Source organism: Puccinia triticina, chromosome 3A (genome assembly GCF_026914185.1).
Source record: "Puccinia triticina chromosome 3A, complete sequence".
In the NCBI taxonomy this organism is placed as follows: domain Eukaryota; kingdom Fungi; phylum Basidiomycota; class Pucciniomycetes; order Pucciniales; family Pucciniaceae; genus Puccinia; species Puccinia triticina.
In genome coordinates, this window is record NC_070560.1 from 4,350,264 (window position 1) to 4,371,148 (window position 20,885).

Consider the following 20,885-nt stretch of genomic DNA (forward strand, 5'->3'; position numbering starts at 1 on the left):
AGCTGCGCGGGTTGCTATATGCAAAAATTGAGTTGCCATCCCGGGGTTTTAGCAACCCGCTTTTACCTCCCCGGGTGGAGATGCTCTAAAGATGTCTGAAAAAATATACAAGTCCAAAGGTTGTTTTTATACGGGTTGACGTTTTCTGGAGATGGATTGGCGAAGAAATATTGTGGGGAGTGACTGATGTGTGACATGGGCAGGACAGCCTGGTGGGATGGCCGATCGAGCTGGTGTGGGGCCTCAGGCTGGCCAAAAGCTGTGGACGAGCCACCACCAACACACAACATTCCTAGCAGGACTCACGCCAGCAAGCCGCGAACCGAACAGGCGACAAAAAACCCAGTTGAAATCCCGGACGAAGGATCTATGGGCCTTGTGGGTTGAAAGCATCGCCCATCATGACAGGTCAAGCAACGTTCACCGCGGCTCAGGTTTCCCAAATAGAGGCTGACAAGTGTGTTCGACAGACGTGTTTGCAAGCTACGATTACGATGCGATCCCATCGCTGGATGAGCAGCCGGACGGCAGCGGCAGCGGCCAGCACGGCCACCCGCAACCCAACTACCACACGATCACCCAGGAGGACTGCTGGCAGGTCATCTCCGCCTTCTTCAACGAACGCAACCTCGTCAGCCAGCAGATCTCCTCCTTCGACGGCTTCGTCAACACCACCATGCAGGAACTCGTCGACGAAACCGGATCGTTGGTCTTGGAACAGTCCATGCAATATACCGATAAAGCCGGCGACTTGACCGTCAGTCTCCACCCCAACCCCAAACATTATTCGTTTCCCCACGCGCGTCTTGTGGGACGCTCTCCTGACATCTGCTGCCGACGACGCGCGCTCTCTGGTGCACTTTGTTTGGCGTTACTTCGTAGAAACGATTCGAGATCACGTTTGGCCAGATTTATCTCTCCAGACCCACGATGACTGAATCCGATGGAACAGTGTCACCCATGTTTCCCAACGAGGCCCGTCTGCGTAACCTAACGTACGGCCACAGAACCTTACTCTTTTATCACCCTGGTCTGACATCGCTTGTGTATATGTGTTCTCTTCTTCGCAGATACTCTTCTCCCCTCTACGTCGACATGAGCAAGTCGAATAAACTTGCAACCGGCGAGTTCGACGAAGAGACTGGGGAACCAATTTACATTACTGACGACACAGACAACGAAGAAAAAAACTCGACTCAAATTTACATCGGCAAAGTTCGACCATCCCCTCTCATTCGCAGCAACCCGAAAATATTTAACCTCGTCAAGAGTTTGCTGATTTCTGCTGCTGTTTGTTTGTCTTGCTAATTCGCATATAGGTGCCCATCATGCTGCGGTCAGAGTTCTGTATCCTCGACAAGCTGGATGATCCGGGTTTATTTGAGCTGAACGAGTGTCCATTCGACCTCGTATGTCCACACACACACACACCTCATCGTTTTCTGGAGATTGCCGTGGCTCATGCATGTTTTTTTTTTTGCACACTCCTAAAACAACAAACAAAAGGGCGGCTATTTTGTCATCAACGGCTCGGAGAAAGTGCTGATTGCCCAGGAAAGAATGGCGGCCAACCACGTCTACGTGTTCGCCAAGGCCGCCCCGTCGCCGGTCTCGTTCTTGAGCGAGATCCGTAGTGCTGTCGAGAAAGGAAGCAAGACGGTCAGCTCGATGCAAGTCAAAATGTATGGTGGCCATAAGGCGGAAAAGACAGTGGGTCAACCCACCACCTCTCTCTCTCTCTCTCTCTCTCTCTCTCTTTTTCATAATACTGACCACCATTCCTGTTACTTTCTCAACAAAAAAAGGGGGGAGGTGCCACGATTAAAACTACCCTGCCCTACATCAGAAACGATATCCCGATTGTCGTCGTCTTCAGAGCCCTGGGAATCATCCCGGATAAGGATATCCTTGAGCACATTTGTTACGACCGTAATGACACGGCCATGTTCGAAATGCTCAAACCATGTTTGGAAGATTCCTTCCCGATCCAAGAGCAAGAGGCAAGCTCCATTTTTCCCTATCGTTCAAGACTTTCTCGAGTCTGATTTCCCACATCTGTGTTGGTTTGGATAGGTTGCCCTGGATTTCATCGGAAGGCGAGGAACCGCCACCGGATTATCGCGAGAAAAACGACTGAAATATGCCGAAGAGATTTTGCAGAAAGAGATGCTGCCGCACATTTCGATGTCGGAAGGACAGCAGGGGAAGAAGGCGTATTTTTTCGGATACATGATCCATCGACTCTTGCTGGCTGCCCTAGATCGACGAGACCTGGACGATCGAGATCATTTCGGGAAGAAGCGGCTCGATCTTGCGGGGCCTCTTCTAGCCGGTCTGTTCCGAATGTTGTTTCGTAAGCTGACGAAAGATGTCTATCGACATCTGCAAAAGGTCTGCATCGCGCCTCCCACCCAAAGTTGTGTTCACCGGTGCTGACCCTGATATGATGTACAGTGTGTGGAGATGCAAAAGCCATTCAATCTGAATGCTGCAGTCAAGTCGAATACGATCACAAACGGCCTCAAGTATTCACTGGCCACCGGAAACTGGGGGGACCAGAAGAAGGCCATGCAGGCCCGTGCGGGGGTTTCGCAGGTGTTGAACCGCTACACGTTTGCCTCGACCCTTTCCCATCTCCGGCGATGTAACACGCCGATCGGCCGAGACGGGAAGATCGCCAAGCCCCGGCAGCTGCACAACTCCCACTGGGGTATGGTCTGTCCCGCCGAAACACCGGAAGGCCAGGCGTGTGGGCTGGTCAAAAACCTTGCGCTGATGTCGTACATCTCTGTTGGCTCACCGTCGGCGCCGATCGTCGAGTTTCTGGAGGAGTGGGGGATGGAGAGCCTGGACGAGTTCTCGTCGGACATGTCGAATGGCACGAAGGTGTTTGTGAACGGGGTGTGGCAGGGCGTCCATCGTGCGCCGGCGGAGCTTCTCGACACCATCAAGCGTCTCCGGCGATGTGGAGACATCGAGCCCGAGGTCTCGGTGATGCGGGACGTGCGGGAGCGGGAGCTCCGGGTGTTCACGGACGGCGGCCGGGTCTGTCGGCCGTTGTTTATCGTCGAGAACCAGCAGCTGCTGCTCAAGAAGGAACACATCGAGTGGCTCAGCAACGGATATGTGAGCGCGTCCGAGGACCCGAGCGCCGAGGCGCCGGAGGACGAGGGGCAGCCGTTCGGATGGAGCCAGCTGGTCTCCAAGGGCATCGTCGAGTATCTCGATGCCGAGGAGGAGGAGACGGTGATGATCTGTATGACCCCCGAAGAGCTCGAACAGTCTAGGGAGTACCAGGAGACCGGCCAGGTCCCTAAAGAAACTTACGATCCTGCGGCCCGACTCAAGGGGAATATCAGCATGTATTCGCATACTTGGACGCATTGCGAGATCCACCCCGCAATGATCTTGGGCATCTGTGCCTCTATTATCCCCTTCCCCGACCACAATCAAGTGAGTGCAATGTGGACATTCGAGACAGTATATATATCCTCTGATGCACTTTTCCTGGTTTAGTCTCCACGAAACACATACCAGTCGGCAATGGGAAAACAAGCGATGGGGGTCTATCTGACGAACTTCCGGATGCGGATGGACACGATGGCGAACATCCTGTACTACCCGCAGAAGCCGCTGGCGACGACGCGGTCGATGGAGTACCTGCGGTTCCGGGAGCTGCCAGCGGGGCAGAATGCGATTGTGGCGATCCTGTGTTACTCGGGCTACAACCAGGAAGACTCGGTGATCATGAACCAGTCGTCGATCGACCGGGGCCTGTTCCGCTCGTTCTACTACCGCTCGTACATGGACCAGGAGAAGAAGGCGGGGGCGCTGCAGATGGAGGAGTTCGAGAAGCCGACGCGGGACAGCACGCTGCGTCTGAAGCACGGGACGTACGACAAGCTGGACGACGACGGGATCATCACTCCGGGGACGAGGGTGTCGGGGGACGACATCATCATCGGCAAGACGGCGCCGATCCCGAAGGATAGCGAGGAGCTCGGACAGCGGATGAAGACGCACACGAAGCGGGACGTGTCGATGCCGCTGAAGTCGACGGAGAACGGGATCATCGACCAAGTGTTGGTGACGACGAACCAGGACGGGCTGAAGTTTGTGAAGGTGCGGATCCGGTCGACGCGGATCCCGGAGACGGGGGACAAGTTTGCGTCGCGGCATGGGCAGAAGGGCACGGTTGGGATCCTGTATCGGCAGGAGGACATGCCGTTCACCTCCGAAGGGCTCTGTCCGGACATCATCATCAACCCGCATGCGATCCCGTCGCGGATGACGATCGGCCATCTGGTGGAGTGTCTGCTCTCGAAGGTCTCGACGATCACGGGCTCGGAGGGCGATGCGACGCCGTTCAGCGAGGTGACGGTCGAGGCGATCTCGAACCTGCTCAAGCAGAACGGCTACCAGTCCCGCGGCCTCGAGATCATGTTCAACGGCCACACCGGGAAGAAGCTCCGGGCCCAGTGCTACCTCGGCCCGACTTACTACCAGCGCCTCAAACACATGGTCAACGACAAGATCCATTCCCGGGCGAGAGGGCCCGTGCAGATCTTGACCAGACAGCCCGTCGAGGGGCGCTCCCGAGACGGCGGGCTCCGGTTCGGAGAGATGGAAGTTGAGTCTCTCTCTCTCTCTTGTCGCATGTAGTCTCCCCTTGGCTTACAGCTTTGGATGGCAGCGTGATTGCATGATCTCCCACGGGATTGCGGCCTTCTTGAAAGAGAGGATGTTCGACGTGAGCGACGCGTATCGGGTGCACGTTTGCGACTTGTCAGTCTGCCCGCTCTCCTTCCGCCGCCTGCTGCCCGATATCTGATGCATGTTCTTGGGGTGTGTGTGTAGCTGCGGGATGGTGGCGATTGCGAATCTGAAGAAACAGTCGTTTGAGTGCCGGTCGTGCCGCAACAAGACTGCCAGTTGCGTGCTCTCTCTCTCTCTGCCTGTGTGTGTGTTGGGATGGTGCTGATGCTGTGGGTGGATGCAGTCTCGCAAGTGTACATCCCGTATGCGGCCAAGCTGCTCTTCCAGGAACTCCAGTCGATGAACATCGCCAGCCGGTGCGTCTATTTTCTGTCCTCTCTCCCTCTCTCGGATGCATGCTCACTGTTGGTGTGTGTTTTTAGGTTTGTGTTTGAGAGTGCTGGTGAACATGTTTCCCGAGGAGACATGATTATGTAAAAGCCTAGTGTTATTGTGTTTTTTTTTTTGTGTTTTTGTGTTTGTTTTTTGTTTTTTGTTGAAATGGAAGTGCTCGCCTCTTTTGAGGTTTCTGGTGCAAACCATCCGATGAGGGTCTCCGCCGCCACCCGCCGAGTGCTCTCCTTCCTGCCCTCGACGAAAACGCTCGAGCTCCGGCTGGCCCACCAGCAGCGCCAGCAGCAGCCCCGCCTGCCCACGCACCCCAGCCGCCCCGCCGAGCCGCAGAAGCCCACCGACTTCCCACGGAACTCGCTCGCCCGCAGGGAAGACTCCGCCGCCATCCGCCCCATCCACATCGACCGCAATGGTATGCTCCTGCTCACCCGATTCGGCCCAAGCTGTCACTGACACTCCTCCGCTCCAGCCCGCATCCTGCCCGCCCGGCCGATGTCCAAGAGCGAGATCTGCGCCCAGAACCGCCTCCAGGTACATCCATCTCTTCCCCCCCCCCCACACACACCCTACAACGAAGACACTGAGGGATGCCTGGGTAGCCTCGCGATCTGCGCAAGATCGACTCGCGCATCTCCAACGTCGTCCCCTCGATCCTGGTCCGCGACGAAGCGATCATCGTGAGTCCCGCCACCCGCACTCACTCACCCTCCCTCTCGCCGCCCACTGAAGCGTGTGTCTCGCCCAGTTCAACGTCCTCAACATCCGCGCACTGATCCGGGCGGACTCGATCCTCATCTTCGAAGACCCCACCTGCCCCGCCGCCCCCGCGCCCCCCTCCGCCGAGACCCACTACGCCGTCCGCTCCGCCTTCCTCCACAACCTGCTCAACAACCTCGTCGACCATGGCCCGGCCGCCGCCGCCCCTGCCGAGCAAGCCACCGCGCTGCCCTACGAATTCAGGTGCCCAATCCCACACCCTCTGGCTGTGAGAATGACGCTGACCAGCTGCGGGATGTGTGTGCAGGGCGTTGGAGACCATGCTGGGCGCGGTCGCCGCGGCCTTGGAGAGCGAGCTGGGCGTGCTCAAGACCCTCGTCTCCAGCCTCCTGGACGGCCTCGAGCAGAACATCGGTCCGTCGCCCCTCCCCCCCCTCCACATCCCCCCCCCCCCCCCACTCTGCTAAACTGTTGCTTCCAGAGCGCGAGAAGCTCAAGCAGCTGCTGCTCTATTCGCGCCGTCTGTCCGCGTTCAACGGCCGCGCACTCCTCGTCCAGCGCTGTCTCGACGAGATCCTCGAAAACGGTCCGCCCCAAGTCCCTGTCCACCCCCTCACAAAACAATGCTGACTTTGGGGCGTGTGTAGAGCAAGACATGGCGAATGCCTATCTGAGCGAGAAGATCCTGAAGAAAAGCCCCAGAGCGTGTCATGACCACGAGGAGTTCGAGCAGCTGCTGGAGTCCTTCTCGAAGTACGTGGAAGAGATCGTGCACGAGGTATGTCCGATCCCGATCTCAGCCTCTCGCGCGCCCGATCTGATGCACACATTCTCCACCATGTCCTAGGGCACGTCGACACTGGTGAGTCGCCGGTCTTCCGCGCGAAGAGAGACGGAGAAGACTGACACTTGGCAGCCGCATCATGCAGACCAACATCAAGAGCACCGAAGAGATCATCGACCTGATCCTCGACTCCAACCGCAACACGCTGCTCGCGCTCGACCTGAAAGTGTCGATCGGGACGATGGGGCTCGGCGTGGGGGCCCTGACCGCCGGTGCGTCCCTCCCTCCCGCATTGGCGCGGGCCGCCACTGACCTTCGCGCGCATGTGCTGCTCCTTGTTGTCCTTTTGGAAACAGGCCTGTTCGGGATGAACCTGCGCACCCACCTGGAGGCCCATCCGTCGGCGTTCTATGTGGTCACGGGGGCCACCTTGGCCGGCGTGGCGCTGACGATCGGGGCGGGGTGGCGGCGGCTGTACCGGCTCCGCCGCGTCGGCCTCTCCTCCTCGCCCGCCGCTGCCGGCTCCCTACACCGCATCTCCTGGGGGCCCCCCAAGCATCTTCCCCCCGTCGCCCCCGCCCATCCCTCGGCCGGAGCCGCACACAACGGCGGCATCTTGGACTGGGACGTCCCCCGTAACTCGCCCTCTTCTCATCATTGACCTCCGCTTTTCTTCTTCTTGCCATCCAAAATAAAAACCCTGCTCTTTTTCGTACTTTCTTTACGCATGTATACGTATGTGTGGCATATCCCCACACCTCAGAGGTCTTGTTCTTTCCTTGGTGTGGCTTTTTATTTATTTGGGACGCAAGGAAGCAGGGGAGCCCGGGGAGCGGCTGGTGCCCCTGTCTCCAGGTGCCTGTTTTGCTGCGTTTTGGGAAGATTGCCCTTGGGGTATTCTTTTCATTATGATGTTGCCGAACAGTCAAATGGAACATCAAATTGGACTCGATATCAAGGAAAAAGAAATACATATGTATCAAGCACGAAACAGTAGACATGTATAAATAAAAGAAACTGGGCCTTTTCTGCAAAGTTTACATGTCATTCAAGAAACACCAAGTAACGCCTTCCCCCGCCCCAACAAGAAAGTATTCAAGCCGGAAAGAGAGCTAATGGGAGTGATGGTTTATATTCAGTGAAGAAAGGGGAGGAACCGGTGGATGATTGTTTCGGCTTGCCATCCGAGAAGGACCGGCAAGACGTCGAGGAGGCCGAAGTCGGGCCAGAACTTGGGGACGAAATGGACGGATGCGCCGGCGGTTGTGTTCCGGCGGGGGCCGCGGGCGGTCTTGCGCCTTTCTTGGCGCGGCTCGGGCGGATCGACGGGGTCTGCCGGCCGCGCGTACTCGCTCGAGTTCAGCGTGGTCTGCCACAGCAGGAAGTCCGACAGCCGCGAGACGCCGGAGGTGCGGATGAGGATGTCGAGCGGCGGGCTGTGCGCCGTGTACAGGTTGCCGGCGATCGTGTCGATGTCGATCGCCCTTCGGTGGCCGAAACAAAACCGAGAAAACAGTCAGAGCGGCCGACGGAGTGTCTGGGCAGAACGGGCACCTACGCGGCGGGCACGTGCTGCGCGATCGCGTCCTGCGCCGTCGTGTAGATCGCGCTGGCCATTTCCTCTTGCGACGAGTACGGGAACGCGACGTTCAAACACCCGCTGTTGGATCCCGGCCGACCAAGGCCCAGGAGATGCATGTCAGCCACTGGAGACACCGGGGCGCAGATCGCGCGCGCTCACTTCTTGTTGTTCGCCGTCATCTCCTCGACTCGTTCGACCGACGCCTTGATGTCCGCCGGCAGCAGATCTTTCCGCCCGATCACTACCACCCGGATCCCGTACCTATCCAACAACTGTCTACGTCCCAAACCAAGCCCTCCTCAGCATTCTCTGCGAGAGAGAGAGAGAGAGAGGACATGGATGCTTACCCTTTCTCGCAGATCTGGACGAGCTTGGTGCGCGCCAGATCCATCAGTTTGTTGACCTCCTCCGGCGACCGCTTGAAGTTGCCGATAGCGAAGGCATAGACGGTGACGTGGGGGACGTTGAGCCGGAGCAAGAGCTCCAAGATCTGTGCACACAATCCGGGATAAGACATATGACGGGGAGAGAGAGAGGGGTGGAGAGGAGCGGACTCTTTTGAGGGCCTCGAAGCCGGCGCGATGGCCGTCGGCGACGGAGAGGCCGACGGCGCGACTGAACCTGCGGTTGCCGTCCATGATGAACCCCACATGGCCGGGCAAGGGCCCGATCTGGAGCGTCCTGATCAGCAGCGTGCGCAGCGACGGGTACAGGAAGGCCGGGACCAGCCGGCTGAGCTGGGTCAGCATCGTGTTCATCGTCGGCAGCCCCACCTCCATCCTCTCGCTCTCTCTTTGCGCTCCTTCCGCCGTCGAAATCTGCCGCTGTCTGGCGCTTCGTTCGTGTCCGCCCCGCGTTGCAACTTTGGTGGTCGGTCGTCGGTGTCGGTCAGTCTGATGGTCGTGCCAGCAGCCATGGTGATCTGGGGCTGTGACACCCAACCTGTCACGCGACAGCACCGCAGCTGTCCAGGGAAATGTTAAGATTCAAAATATCGAGGCCAAAAGTGGATCAAATAAGTACAGCCAGAAAATGTCTCTTCCCATCAAAAGTGCGTAGTACTTGTATTTTACAGTACCGACATGTAGACATTCTTTCAAAGTGGAAGCAAGGAGGATTGTTGGTTTGTTTGCGCATGTGCATTGGACCGAGCTCTTCTGTGGTCAACAACAAAACGAAGTAGCTTGGGTTGATGATGTTTTTTCTTTTTCAAGTTGGTACATAGAGATATAGAAACATTCAGTAGAAATGTCATTGATTTGAAGGGAAATACAAAAAAGTGGATGGCACTAGGCTTTTTAGCCCATCCTACACAGTTGAAACAAGAGGGAAGAATGCGGTGACAAGGAGGGGACAATGATGTTGATGTGAGTTAGCTTGGCTATTCTTGGGTCATGTTTCATGGGGAGAAGGGGTTGAGAGAAAGCGCACTTTCTTGCCAGGTCGTCTGGAGGACGTTTGGTTTGGGCGAACGTCAAGATCCTAAGAAGTCGAAGGAACAAATAATCACAGAGTTGGCACGACAACACACGGAAAAACTGCGCCAAAGTGGAAAAGGAAGAAAAGAGAAGCTAACCGTTTCAAGCTCTGGATATATTTCCGACTGACTTCGTCGTTCAAGACATGAGCGACATTGTTACTGAAGATTTTCTCCCGGCCACTGCGTTCGTGGATGCCGACCATCGTGACTCCGATGGGCCAGGGCGCATTGCCGATGGAGAGTCTGAGATAGGCGTCGTTTGCACGGATGTATTCCCGCGTTTGCATGTGGTGGACGATCTCGGCGACTGCTTGTAGCACGTCTGGCGCGAGCTCCTTTGGGTGCGGCCGGACGATCCAGACATAACGTTAGATTCATGGCTAGCTCTTTCGGTCGCCAGTCACTTACCCTTTTCCTTAGTGACTTGAACAGTGGCTTCAGATATTCGGCGGATTGTTTCTGGGTCGCTGCGACTAGTTTTCCTTGGGCACTGCGCCGTATATGGTCTATATGGTAATGTAAACAAAGGAAACAATTTGGGGTAATTCGAGATGATTAGTATGCGCTGATGGAATATGTATTGATCGGACGTTGACTCACCTGGGCGTTCAGCCATTGATTGTTCCCATTCTTTCAAGACACGCTAAACGACCCAACGAAAAAGACAGAGTCAATAACCATGACAGTCTGGGATTCTTGGATGTGACAATAGATTACTTTAAGGGCGAAGTAAATCTGAGGATAGATTTTGCGAGGGTCGGTTTTGATGAGATTGAGGTCAACGGTGACTTCGCCGTCCTGAGCAGCAGCCAAGTCGCCATCGGAGTCGTTACCGGAGCCATCAAGCTCACCCGGCCCTTGGCCCGCGGCCTTCGAAGCGAGATTACCGCTGTTCTTGGTCTCTTTAGTTTGTTTGGGCAGGACTTCCAGGTCCATTTTGCCTTCGACACCTTCCAAGGCTTGCATCAGTTCGTTCCGCCCTCCTTCCGTCCGTTCTTCGATCAGCTGGAGCGCCCTCAGCCGGAGTCTGCGTTCCTTGTCGCTCTCCCCAAATAGGCGGATCGGTTGGCCTTTGTTCCTCAGCCTTCGGACGGCTTCTTCATTCGAGATGTTGAACAGCTCAGGTTGGTTCTCGTTTTCTGCTTCCGTCTGTGGGTTCGTCGGAGTCGCACTTCCACTGTTGTTGATTCCCTTCGAATTAAGATTGATACCTTCTCTGATATTCTTCTTTTGTTTTGATTGATCTCTTTCGATCTTCTCTGCGTCACTCTTCTTCTTCTTCTCCTCCAGCTCACGCTCTGCTTCTAGCTTGGCCAGGTCGCCCTTGCGCATGTACTTCTTCTTCGTCGGTTGTCCCTCTGTGGTACTACTGCCTTTTCTTTTCAGTTCGATTTCTGCCTTGAGGATGTCCATCTTGCTTGAGTTTTTCTCGCGTTTGAATTGCGGAGGTGCTGGTGAGATATGTGAGGTTGTTTGGATTATCGAGGTGGGAAGTTGGAAGTCGTTCTATGAAAGTTGGGCGAACTTGACAACACTCGAACGGGGGTCCTTCGGGACCCCGCGTCCCTCTCGGGACACTCTCCGGGTCTAATTTTCACATTTTTTACACTCATCAGCTATTTAAAAAGAAAATAACATCTTGAGGGTGATTCTGAGCAGATTTTTTTTTAGCTTTGCGCCTTGGGAATCTTCGGATTTCCTTTGGGAACAATCTGGCCGAAAATAGCCCGTGGCTTGTGAATTGCAATCTGTCGTCCGAGTGCTCAACTAATGGGTTTCTCCACCCAGTGGCTGGTAGTGGTACACAAAGGGATTCTCCACAGACCAATGTGTCAACAGCCACTATATGCTGGCCATCCAGCTGGGCTTTTGCAAGCTGGGTGGCCAGTACATGCTGGCCATCCAGCTGGGATTTTCCAAGCTGGTTGGCCATTATATACTGCCTACCAAGCTTGGGAAGGCTGGCTTCATTAGGTTTGAGTTCAGAGAGGCAGTGGATTGATTTCCAGCACAAAATTTGGCCAATCATTGCAGTGGAAAAATGACAGGGGTGCCTTAGTCAGGGAAGCCCTATCCCAATGACCAGCACATACTGGTCATTTCACTGGCCTTCCTGAGCTTGTTAGAAAGTATGCACTGTCAAAAAAGCTTGGAAAAGCCCAGATGGATGGCCAGAAAGTGGTTTTCAACAATCCAGGACTTCCCCAGCATGATGAACAGCTTATACTTGTTCATCAAGTCCAGATACAGGTGTTAGCTGCTGGTCAATGTCCACCTGAAAATGTGGGTGGACATTAGTAAAATCTCTTCTCCCGGAGCTGGAGATGACTGGATATCATTCTTGCTGACCGACTTTAATTTTAAATCAATGAACCCAAGAGATGCAAGCTCAAATTAAATGAAATATTATTGGGATTTGGGGGTCAAGGCATCAAGGTTGGATAAGTAAAACTCGATGGCTTCTGAGCGAAAGTCGTCGAGTGCAGCGCCATCGGCGCCGTGTTTATCAATGACCAAATTTTGGGTCCCTTTATCATAAGTAGGCCACTCCGCAAGTCCGGGGTGGTTTGGGTTCAAGTTGTTTACAAAGGCAATCCAGCGGGTCTGATACTCTTTTTTCTGTCCACCTGGGACCAATCCAAGTAGTGCAAGCAGGTCCAACCCATGGAATGCTCCTGTTTCAGATAAATTGTCTAATCAGTCAGTTTACCAACAGGATAGCAGTAGCATAGTGAAGTTAATTAACCAATGAAAGGGTCATGTTGCATTGATTGATCAATATAGCTCCAAGTGGGCATGTATGGGGAGGTCAATCGAAGAAATAGGCGCCTCAGGCCCTAAAAGAATACCAAAAATTAAAAAAAGACAAATGGCCTTGAATTTCACGAGTGGCTCACCTGGAAGCCTATATCACCCAGCATTGCTGAATACTTCTTGTAGACCGGCGTGAGAGCGTACTTATCCCCTGCGGCAAAGGGTGAGCCTGATTTGGGATCAGAAGGCCACAGTTTGAGTATCTTTGCAATAAGCTCGGGTGTTGGGTTCTGGAACTTCTTGGTGATGACTAAGTTGAATGAAATCGATTGGTTGCAAGAATTACTAAGGATCAAGAGGTTGAGGGGCACTTACAGCTCCTGAGCTCCTCTTTGGTGTGCAGAGGAAGCGTTCCCAGTGCCAAAATTGTGCCTTCATCCAGAACGTCTCCAGTGATAACAAAGATTTTAGCAACTACAAGTTTTGGAATTCAATCATCAAGTTAGAGTGTGAGAAAGATTGGAGCTACCGAATCAAACAAACATTCTCCTGCTTTGAGTGCATTCTGGATAGATCCTGTGACAAATTCACCGTCAACTACAGGTGAAAATGTCGGAGGGAACGCGCCCAAGGAAAGCATTCCTGGAAACAGTCCCAAAGCCTTGCTATGTCACACCAAATGCGAAAGGGTTAAAAAAATTTCACTTTGGTTCGTAAAAACCCATGAATCTCACAGAATTCTTTTGAAAGGCGCCTTTCTTAAACAACCCAGTTTATCAGATGCATCTTCGCACTGTACAAACTTGGCAATACGATCGAAAGCTTGTTGGCCGGCGCCATCAGATAATAGCTCTGAGATAGGCCCAACCAGTGACCTTAGATGAAATCGACTTTTTGAATGCTAAGTAAAATATAAATCACTCACTGCCAATTGGAATTGCAGTTCCACTGTGACATATAGCGGCACGGAAAAGGTTGTTGTGCTGACCCATGATGCAATACCAAAATGGCGCCAGCTATGAAGCCAAAGGAAATGAAATGAGGTGGTTCAGGTGTTGAGTACCTGTCCGAAGAAAATTTCATGAAAATGTACAAACATGATTCTCCATAGATCGTCACTTGTATGGTATTCAAAATTGCATAAGATTTTTTTACACAAAATCATAAACTGCAATTTTGGCTGGGAGATGTCACTTTAAGTTTTATGCACGCTGACATCTCCCAGCCAAAATTGGTTTTATGATTTTATGTAAATAGTGACATATGCAATTTTGAATACCATATTTGTTAGGATCGCCGCCAAACTGAGAGATGTAAGTCTGTTACAACAGCTTGGGCATCTCAGAACCTCTTACTTAACTGACAGAGATAAAACAAAACGGAAATTGACAACTGACTTTGATCCTGTTAGAGTAGTCATGCACTTATGCACGAACTACAGCTTAGAGACTATGTACTTACTTAACATGTACATAGTTTCTAACCTTGTTGGTGACAGGCACCGAACCTAACCTGTCACCGACACGCGCCTACAGTCCCGGCTCTCACCTGCCCGGGCTCTCCTCTCTTTCCTCACCGAGATTGGAGACCCGGGTACCGACACGTGAGAGCTGACACCACCGCCGGACTGTATCGCGCAGGTTAGTCAGTATGATAGCAATGTACCGAGATTGGAGACCCGGGTACCAACACGTGAGAGCTGACACCACCGCCGGACTGTATCGCGCAGTTTCCGAGCCTTTATAGATCCATTCCATGGCCAATCGTTGATCTTTCAATCCAAGATTTCCAACGCCCGCCTCAGCAACTTCTTTCCCACCCAAGAACCCAAAGGCCTAATCCGAAGTGATCACATTGTAAGCATATACACAAATATCAAATTGACATCGATTCCTAACCATACTTACATTTAATCTATGATTTGCAGTGACGTGTATGATTGGAAGGCCCATATCCATGCTATTCTTGACCAAGAGTTTGGGAGTTAGCTCCCAGCTAACCCCGAAATTGAAGCCACCAGGGACTGGTGCAGGGAGTTTAGCTAGAAGTCTTGCTCAATAGACAAGCAAAATGAAGACGTACAAATGAAAAACATCACTGGGAGATGGGAGGAGTTGGTTGTACCTGCTGGTCTAGTGATCTGTGAAAGACGCGAGAAGGCAAAAAGTCATGAACATATATCATTCAAAAAAATATTGATCTCACGTCAAGCAATCCTCTTGACCAGGACCAAATGCTTTAACGTATCCCAGAGGATTTATTTTATTTCCGTTGAGCCAACTCTGGTAGGGTTCACTGGAAGTGTTTCCGCCAAAGGTTTGCTGAGGACAGGCAGGGGTACGCTTCTTTTTTTCGAGATCGCAACCCGATAATAATATGAACAAGGAGAGAAAGCAATAAGTACTATATTAATCTGGAGATTGTTTGCCAGTGATATTCGGGCAATAAATTACGGTAGCGTCTCGATTATAGTAAGTCTGGGTTGGTTGGATCGGATTTGCAAACCGCAGCTTCCCCACAGGCGGCTCAGCCTTTTGCGTTGATGTTAAAAGAGACACACATGTTAGGTGTTTTAGGGCCCCATCAGAGCGACTGCATGTGACTTGATCACAACAGGAGAATACAAGGTTCTAAAAGATACTGACAAAAGGGATTCCATAGAAGCGCTCTAGAGTCTAGACGGAGGATTTGCTGTGTTTTACCGATGAAGGAGCCATAATCTGAAAGATTTAGAGCAACTAAAATAGATTTCTTTGTCTTAATAACTCTTCTGTATATACACGTATTTTCTGGATAAGAAAAGTAAAGTTATTGAGAGAGGAAGTTTACCTAAAAGCAGCACTAGGTTATGCTGGATTCTGGATAAAGCTTCCTGGTTGCTTGCGCTGATGCTTCGCTTGTGTGTGACGAGTTTAACGGGTCTGGAGCGATAGAATGCGCATCTGTCAGAGACATCTCCAGACTGGTTTTGCTGCACTTTTTCTGTTTCTTTTAACTCACCGATGCAGGGACTAGTTATATAAATAACTTAGTCTTTTCCTGTCTGTACGGGTGGTCTTGGTCTGGGTCTGTAGCAAGAAGCATGATTGGCTTCGCTTTAGTTCTATTGCTTTCTTTGTTTGCTAGATCTCCAGAATGGGATCTGCTCACCTTGGTCGGTGCTGGCCGTGATCCTGGCTAGGAGTGAGTTCTGCGCCTTGTTCCGAATACGCCGCGCGAGGGTTCTGTCGAGTATAAAGTTGGTCAGCTTTGTCTGCATATCAACTTTATCTCTTCTTGGCTACGTACCCGGAGGCATGTTCTATTTTACCTTTTTCCTCTGCGGTTGCCGTTGCGAATGCCGTGTCTGCAAAGGACCGTGCGACTCGCGTCAGCTAAAGCTTTGGTTTAGGGTTTGGCTTGACTGCTAGAGGGGCTTACCTCTTTGCGCAGCTGGGTTGTGGTTTGGGTCTGTCCGCGCGAGCTCTCTGAAAGATTGCTGCGGGTGGTCTGGGTTCTGGTCTAACCGCGCTAACTTCCGCGGGGGTCGTTGCTGGTCTGGGGCTATAATCTCACATAATCCAGTTCCACCTTGAAATCTGATGGGGCGGAAAAAAACTAGGCCAAAGCTGATGTGATGGAAGTTGGGTGGGTTGTAACTTACGCGGATCATTTTTGTTGAAGAAGAACTGCAGGCCAAGGGCCAGGAGGTGGCTGGCGATACTAAGAAACGAAAGACCCTTGCCCCAGTATTCCAACATTCTGCTGTCGAGCACTACATAGTGACGGAAAACGAGAAAAATCTGTGAGGATAGAATCACCTTTTTCTCGCGGTGGAGAATGACAACAGTGGTTCAAAGATCCTACCGGCAGGAAGCGGTCTTTCTTCTTCTTTCTTCTTCTTGATGCTCCTCTATTTATTCTATAACAATGCCATTACGAATTGGGATATAGCTGATTGGGAAAAATCGTAGAATCTTAGTCAATCAACATTAGACAGGCAAATTGGAGGACTTCCCGTCGATCTGGGAACCCAGATTTTTCCAGATTTTGCGGGGAAATCTGGGCTCGATTGTCCCAAATCCTAGATCTGCCTAGATTTCCCTGCAAAATCTGGGAAAATCTGGGTTTCCAGATTGACGGGAAGTCCTCCATTCTCAAAACAATCAATGGAGGACTTCCCGTTGATCTGGAAAGTCAGATCTGAGCCACCAGATATCAAATTTCGCAGGGAAATCTGGGTCCCCGAAGATCCCCGAAGTGATCCAGAGTTCCAGATTCCAGATTTCCCTGCGAAATCTGAAATTCCAGATCTGTTCAAAAGTGACGGGAAGTCCTCCAATGTGTTAGAGGGCCGGGACAGCCAAGATGGTAAACTTAACTCATCCCGAGTTTATCCATCAGTATATGCATGTATCAAACCTTTGTACATACTTGCATACTGCGGCTGCGCCTTGTACCTAGTCTAACTCAGCCCGCCGGTACCGGTTCCAACCTTTCCTCACCGAGGTTGGACACGATACCGAGCGAGGCTGACCGATCTGCGACGCATTTCTTGTCGTCAGGTATGTGCAATTATCAAACCGAGGTTGGACACGATACCGAGCGAGGCTGACCGATCTGCGACGCATTTCTTGTCGTCAGATTTGCATTCGCTCCGTCGAGCGTCTTATAGGTTAAAAGCCGGTTCTGCTATTCGGTATCTGAGTCCACAGTTCGGGAGACCAACATTGAATGGTCGGTCGAGGAGGTAAACTAAAAGAGATTCAAGAGAAAGCGATACAAGATACGCTAGAGAAACAACGAAGAGAAAGAGAGATCGAAGAAAAAGAGAGACTCGAAGCGATCAAAGAATTTGAAGAAAAAACTCGAACGTACTACAAAAATAACCATCAACCAGTACCCTCATCCTCGACTTCAGTAGCAATGGGGGCAACCCCATCCGCCGAAGACTACTTTCATCTAAAAGGCGAACTGCAGCGCCTCGAAGGACTGCTCAACAACGCCACTCTCCTCCGCCCAACTCCGCCAGCCGAAGGAGTCAACAGCGTGCTCCAAAGCTTCCATAAAAAGCCGCTGGACCTACACTACATGCACAATCCCAAGAAAACCCGACTCGCGAAAGGAAAAGCGAACTTCAAAGTCTGGGACCGCAAAATCAACCGGACTTTGAAATATGTCTTTGAAAACCAAGGGACTTTTACCGAGCTCGAGGTGAACTTCGTGTCCAGGTCAGCCAAAGATCAAGCAGCCATCGCTTGTCTATTGCGGTCAACAATCAAAACGACTCTGTTGGACATCGTGGACGGGGTTAACTCTGATAACCCATGGACCATCTTCACTCAACTCAAGAATCAATGCGACAGGTCGGACAGGCAGCATAAACTAGACGTGATCAACCAGTTTGCCGAGCTCATCGGCGACAGATCGCCTGGGACAGATGTAAACCTAGCAAATTGGAGCAAGGTGTGGACCGAGATGACTCAGCTGAAGATATCGTGGGAAGAAGCTGGAGGCCTCCTCCTCCAAAGCAGCTTTGCGGCTCCGGTCGGCATAGATGCGAAGACTTTTGAGTTTATGGTTAGCCAGAAGCTGGAAGCCACTAAGGATGCGACATTCAACGACGTCATGACAGTGATTCAGGCTGCGTCTGGCAAGTCCCAAAGCAAGGCATCCCAAAATCTAGACGACTCATACACCCCGATGGACTTAGACGCGGTGAATGCAGTCAGGTCGATGCCGGGAAGGTACGCGCCACCTCACAAGCACAATCCCCCGCAATTTGGACAACAGCAGAAGGCCGTACAAAACCAGCAGAGCCCACCGAATGTCAGCCAACCCAAACCGAACCTGTCGGTTGAGAAAGCGCTAGCCTACCGTGGATATCCTCTCACCAACCACCTCGCTGGGAAGTGGGGCATCCGCTGCCACTACTGCAAGCAGGACGGCCACTGGCACAACAATTGCCGGCTATTCTGGGAGGACGTTGGGTCAGGAGCTATAGGACCGCCTCCAGACGGACACGATACACCCGGTTCGAACTACCTTCCACCTGAACAACCGCTCGGAAAGAGCAATTGACTTCGTCAACTAGATCTACCGGAGGTCGGCGACGGGAAAATCTTGCTTGATTCGGGGGCGTCTACTCATGTGAGTGGTTCCCTGTCACTCTACACCTCGACTGAAGAACTCGAACGACCTAGAAAAATATTGCTAGCAGTAGCTGACTGCTCCGTTGATGTCAGACTCAAGGGGACGATCACGATCCCAATGAAGCAAGGCAAGGTGAAGATTGAAGACGTATATTATTGCCCTGGCGTAGACGGAATAATTCTCTTGGTTGGAAGACTAACGAGTGTAGGATGGCAGCTGAAATTTCGCGGGCAAGAAGCAACTTTGACTAGCCCCACAAATTTAGTCTTTAATACGTTGTACCGAAATTTTTGTTGGTTTTTGAGTAATTTAAACCAGTCTCTCCATCTGAATAAAGTCACCCAACGGCCATCATTTGACACATTCCTATGGCATAGACGCCTCGGCCACGTATCGGAAGAAGTAGTGAGGAAATATCTACGACAGCATTATCCGGATGAAATTGATGGAAAAACATGGGACTTGTTTTTCTGCACTCAATGCGCAAAATCCAAGAGTGTTGATAAGAAGTCTCCTGGTGGGAATTCTCTGATCCCACGTGATGAGCCACTAGACTTGCTCGTATCGGACGTCGCAGGACCTTTCTCGTACGACCTATCCGGAAAGCGCTACATTCTGACAATGAGGGACCACGCTACAACATACATATATTGCGACGCACTAGTAGAGCGTAGCAAAGTCCCGGCGAAGATCATGGAATGACTGCATCATCTGAACGTCGTCATTGGTTGGTACCCCAAGAACATCCGGTGCGACAACGCTCTGGAGTACACATCATCTCTGAAGAAACTCCTCAAGCCCATCGGTGTTTCCCTAGCTCCGGTACCTCCTTACAGCCCAGAGCAGAACGGCGAGGCGGAAAGGGTAAACCGGACACTTGGTGACATGGCCAGGACGATGTTGCACGAATCTGGTATGCCCCGCCCGTACTGGAGCTACGCTTACAGGATGGCAGCTCACATTCACAACCGGATCCCAAACAAGAAGATCGACAGCTGCCCCCTGCAGGTGTTGTACAACATCAAAGTGGATCCAAATGTACTATATCCGTTTGGGGCAGATGCGATTGTACACGTCCCAAAAGAGAAGCGCGAAAAACTGTCGGAGCGGGCCATAGCGGGAAAACTCATTGGTTATCCGGCAGCTGGAGCAGGATGGTTAGTGCACTCGAATCAAAACGGTCGCATCTTACACTCGACTTCTGTAATATTTCCGGAGTTTCAAAACTTACCAGTTAAGAAGAAAGAAGCCAAGCGAGGAGATCTGGACTTCATCATCAACCAGATAGTTTTGAAATTAGGGGAAGAGACCACTGACGAGCATGCTAAAGCGGAAGAGAAAGCCATAACAAATTTGCCCATCAATGAAGATCGAAGAATTCCCCTCAACATCAGATCAGCACTTCAAGCAAGAGATTCGACTGCGTGGCGAGCTGCGGCGAACTACGAAATCGACAAATTCTTTGAGTTAGACGTCTGGGTGCCTGTAGATCCATTTCCTGGAGCAAAAGCTTTAGGATGCAGGTGGGTATTTGCTATCAAGGAGGGCATGGGACGTGACGACCCGGAAATTTTTCGCGCCAGATACGTCGCGAAAGGATTCAATCAAGTTATGGGCCGTGACTGCAACAAAACATACGCTCCTACGGCATTGTTGGTCACACTCCGACTGTTGATTTCTCTGGCTATCAAATATCATTACCCGATTGCGACTTTCGACGTTAGTTCGGCGTACCTATACAGCCCCATTGAAGAAGAAGTATATGTACAACCGCCGATAGAAATTCGACCGGAATTGAAAGGAAAGATCATGAAGCTCAAGAAAGCAATGTACGGCACGAAACAGGCCGCACGATGCTGGTGGAAATTTTTCAAATCAAAAATGGAAAGCCTGGGATTCATTGCTTCAGAGTTAGAACAATCTTTATACATATATCGGCGCGGAAATGGTTTCATTATCATTTGGTTACATGTGGACGACAGATTTGCGGTGGCATCAAATGAGGGACTCATGGGCGAACTTCGGAAGGCGATGGAGAAGGAGATGAAAATAAAATGGTCGGATGAAGTTACAAAGCTAGTGGGTATAAACATCAAGTTGAAAGCTGATGTAGTGGAGCTTGACCAGGAAAAGCTTGCCAGCCAAATCGTGGCGGATTACTCAAGGCCGGTCTTCACACAGCGGAGCACACTGCCGGATGAAGCGCTAGAAATACACTCAGGCGAGCCTCTAGATCAGACGGAATATCGATCAACACTCGGATCGCTGATGTACCTTGCAGCTGGGACGCGGCCAGACCTGTCTTATGCCGTGAATCTACTAGCAAG

General features: G+C 51.8%; 5 protein-coding genes across 5 annotated transcripts; 2 read left to right on the plus strand and 3 right to left on the minus strand.

Moving 5' to 3' along the window:
- Positions 1-401: 401 nt before the first annotated feature.
- On the plus strand, positions 402-5,193 carry PtA15_3A476 (DNA-directed RNA polymerase II subunit RPB2; the record flags this gene model as incomplete). The annotated part of the gene is made up of 14 exons (XM_053167448.1): positions 402-408; positions 471-757; positions 883-995; positions 1,071-1,215; positions 1,320-1,409; positions 1,507-1,710; positions 1,806-2,000; positions 2,074-2,391; positions 2,455-3,453; positions 3,517-4,629; positions 4,694-4,785; positions 4,858-4,931; positions 5,000-5,072; positions 5,139-5,193. The coding sequence occupies 14 exons, from the start codon at positions 402-404 to the stop codon at positions 5,191-5,193; spliced, it is 3,765 nt and encodes a 1,254-aa protein (XP_053018664.1).
- Positions 5,194-5,256: 63 nt separating this feature from the next.
- PtA15_3A477 (uncharacterized protein) lies at positions 5,257-7,271 on the plus strand (the record flags this gene model as incomplete). The annotated part of the gene is made up of 10 exons (XM_053167449.1): positions 5,257-5,521; positions 5,579-5,640; positions 5,709-5,786; positions 5,855-6,069; positions 6,134-6,240; positions 6,308-6,412; positions 6,474-6,604; positions 6,674-6,688; positions 6,756-6,882; positions 6,967-7,271. The coding sequence occupies 10 exons, from the start codon at positions 5,257-5,259 to the stop codon at positions 7,269-7,271; spliced, it is 1,410 nt and encodes a 469-aa protein (XP_053018665.1).
- Positions 7,272-7,745: 474 nt separating this feature from the next.
- Positions 7,746-8,971, minus strand: PtA15_3A478 (uncharacterized protein; the record flags this gene model as incomplete). Its single annotated transcript, XM_053167450.1, has 5 exons — positions 7,746-8,094; positions 8,169-8,270; positions 8,352-8,468; positions 8,540-8,682; positions 8,747-8,971. 5 exons carry the CDS (start codon positions 8,969-8,971, stop codon positions 7,746-7,748), a joined length of 936 nt encoding a protein of 311 aa, XP_053018666.1.
- Positions 8,972-9,490: 519 nt separating this feature from the next.
- PtA15_3A479 (uncharacterized protein) lies at positions 9,491-11,085 on the minus strand (the record flags this gene model as incomplete). Its single annotated transcript, XM_053167451.1, has 7 exons — positions 9,491-9,500; positions 9,624-9,674; positions 9,769-10,007; positions 10,081-10,178; positions 10,273-10,315; positions 10,390-10,849; positions 11,009-11,085. 7 exons carry the CDS (start codon positions 11,083-11,085, stop codon positions 9,491-9,493), a joined length of 978 nt encoding a protein of 325 aa, XP_053018667.1.
- A 993-nt stretch (positions 11,086-12,078) lies between these two features.
- On the minus strand, positions 12,079-13,418 carry PtA15_3A480 (uncharacterized protein; the record flags this gene model as incomplete). Its single annotated transcript, XM_053167453.1, has 7 exons — positions 12,079-12,347; positions 12,419-12,509; positions 12,570-12,736; positions 12,802-12,900; positions 12,970-13,091; positions 13,161-13,278; positions 13,352-13,418. The coding sequence occupies 7 exons, from the start codon at positions 13,416-13,418 to the stop codon at positions 12,079-12,081; spliced, it is 933 nt and encodes a 310-aa protein (XP_053018668.1).
- Between the last annotated feature and the right edge of the window lie 7,467 nt (positions 13,419-20,885).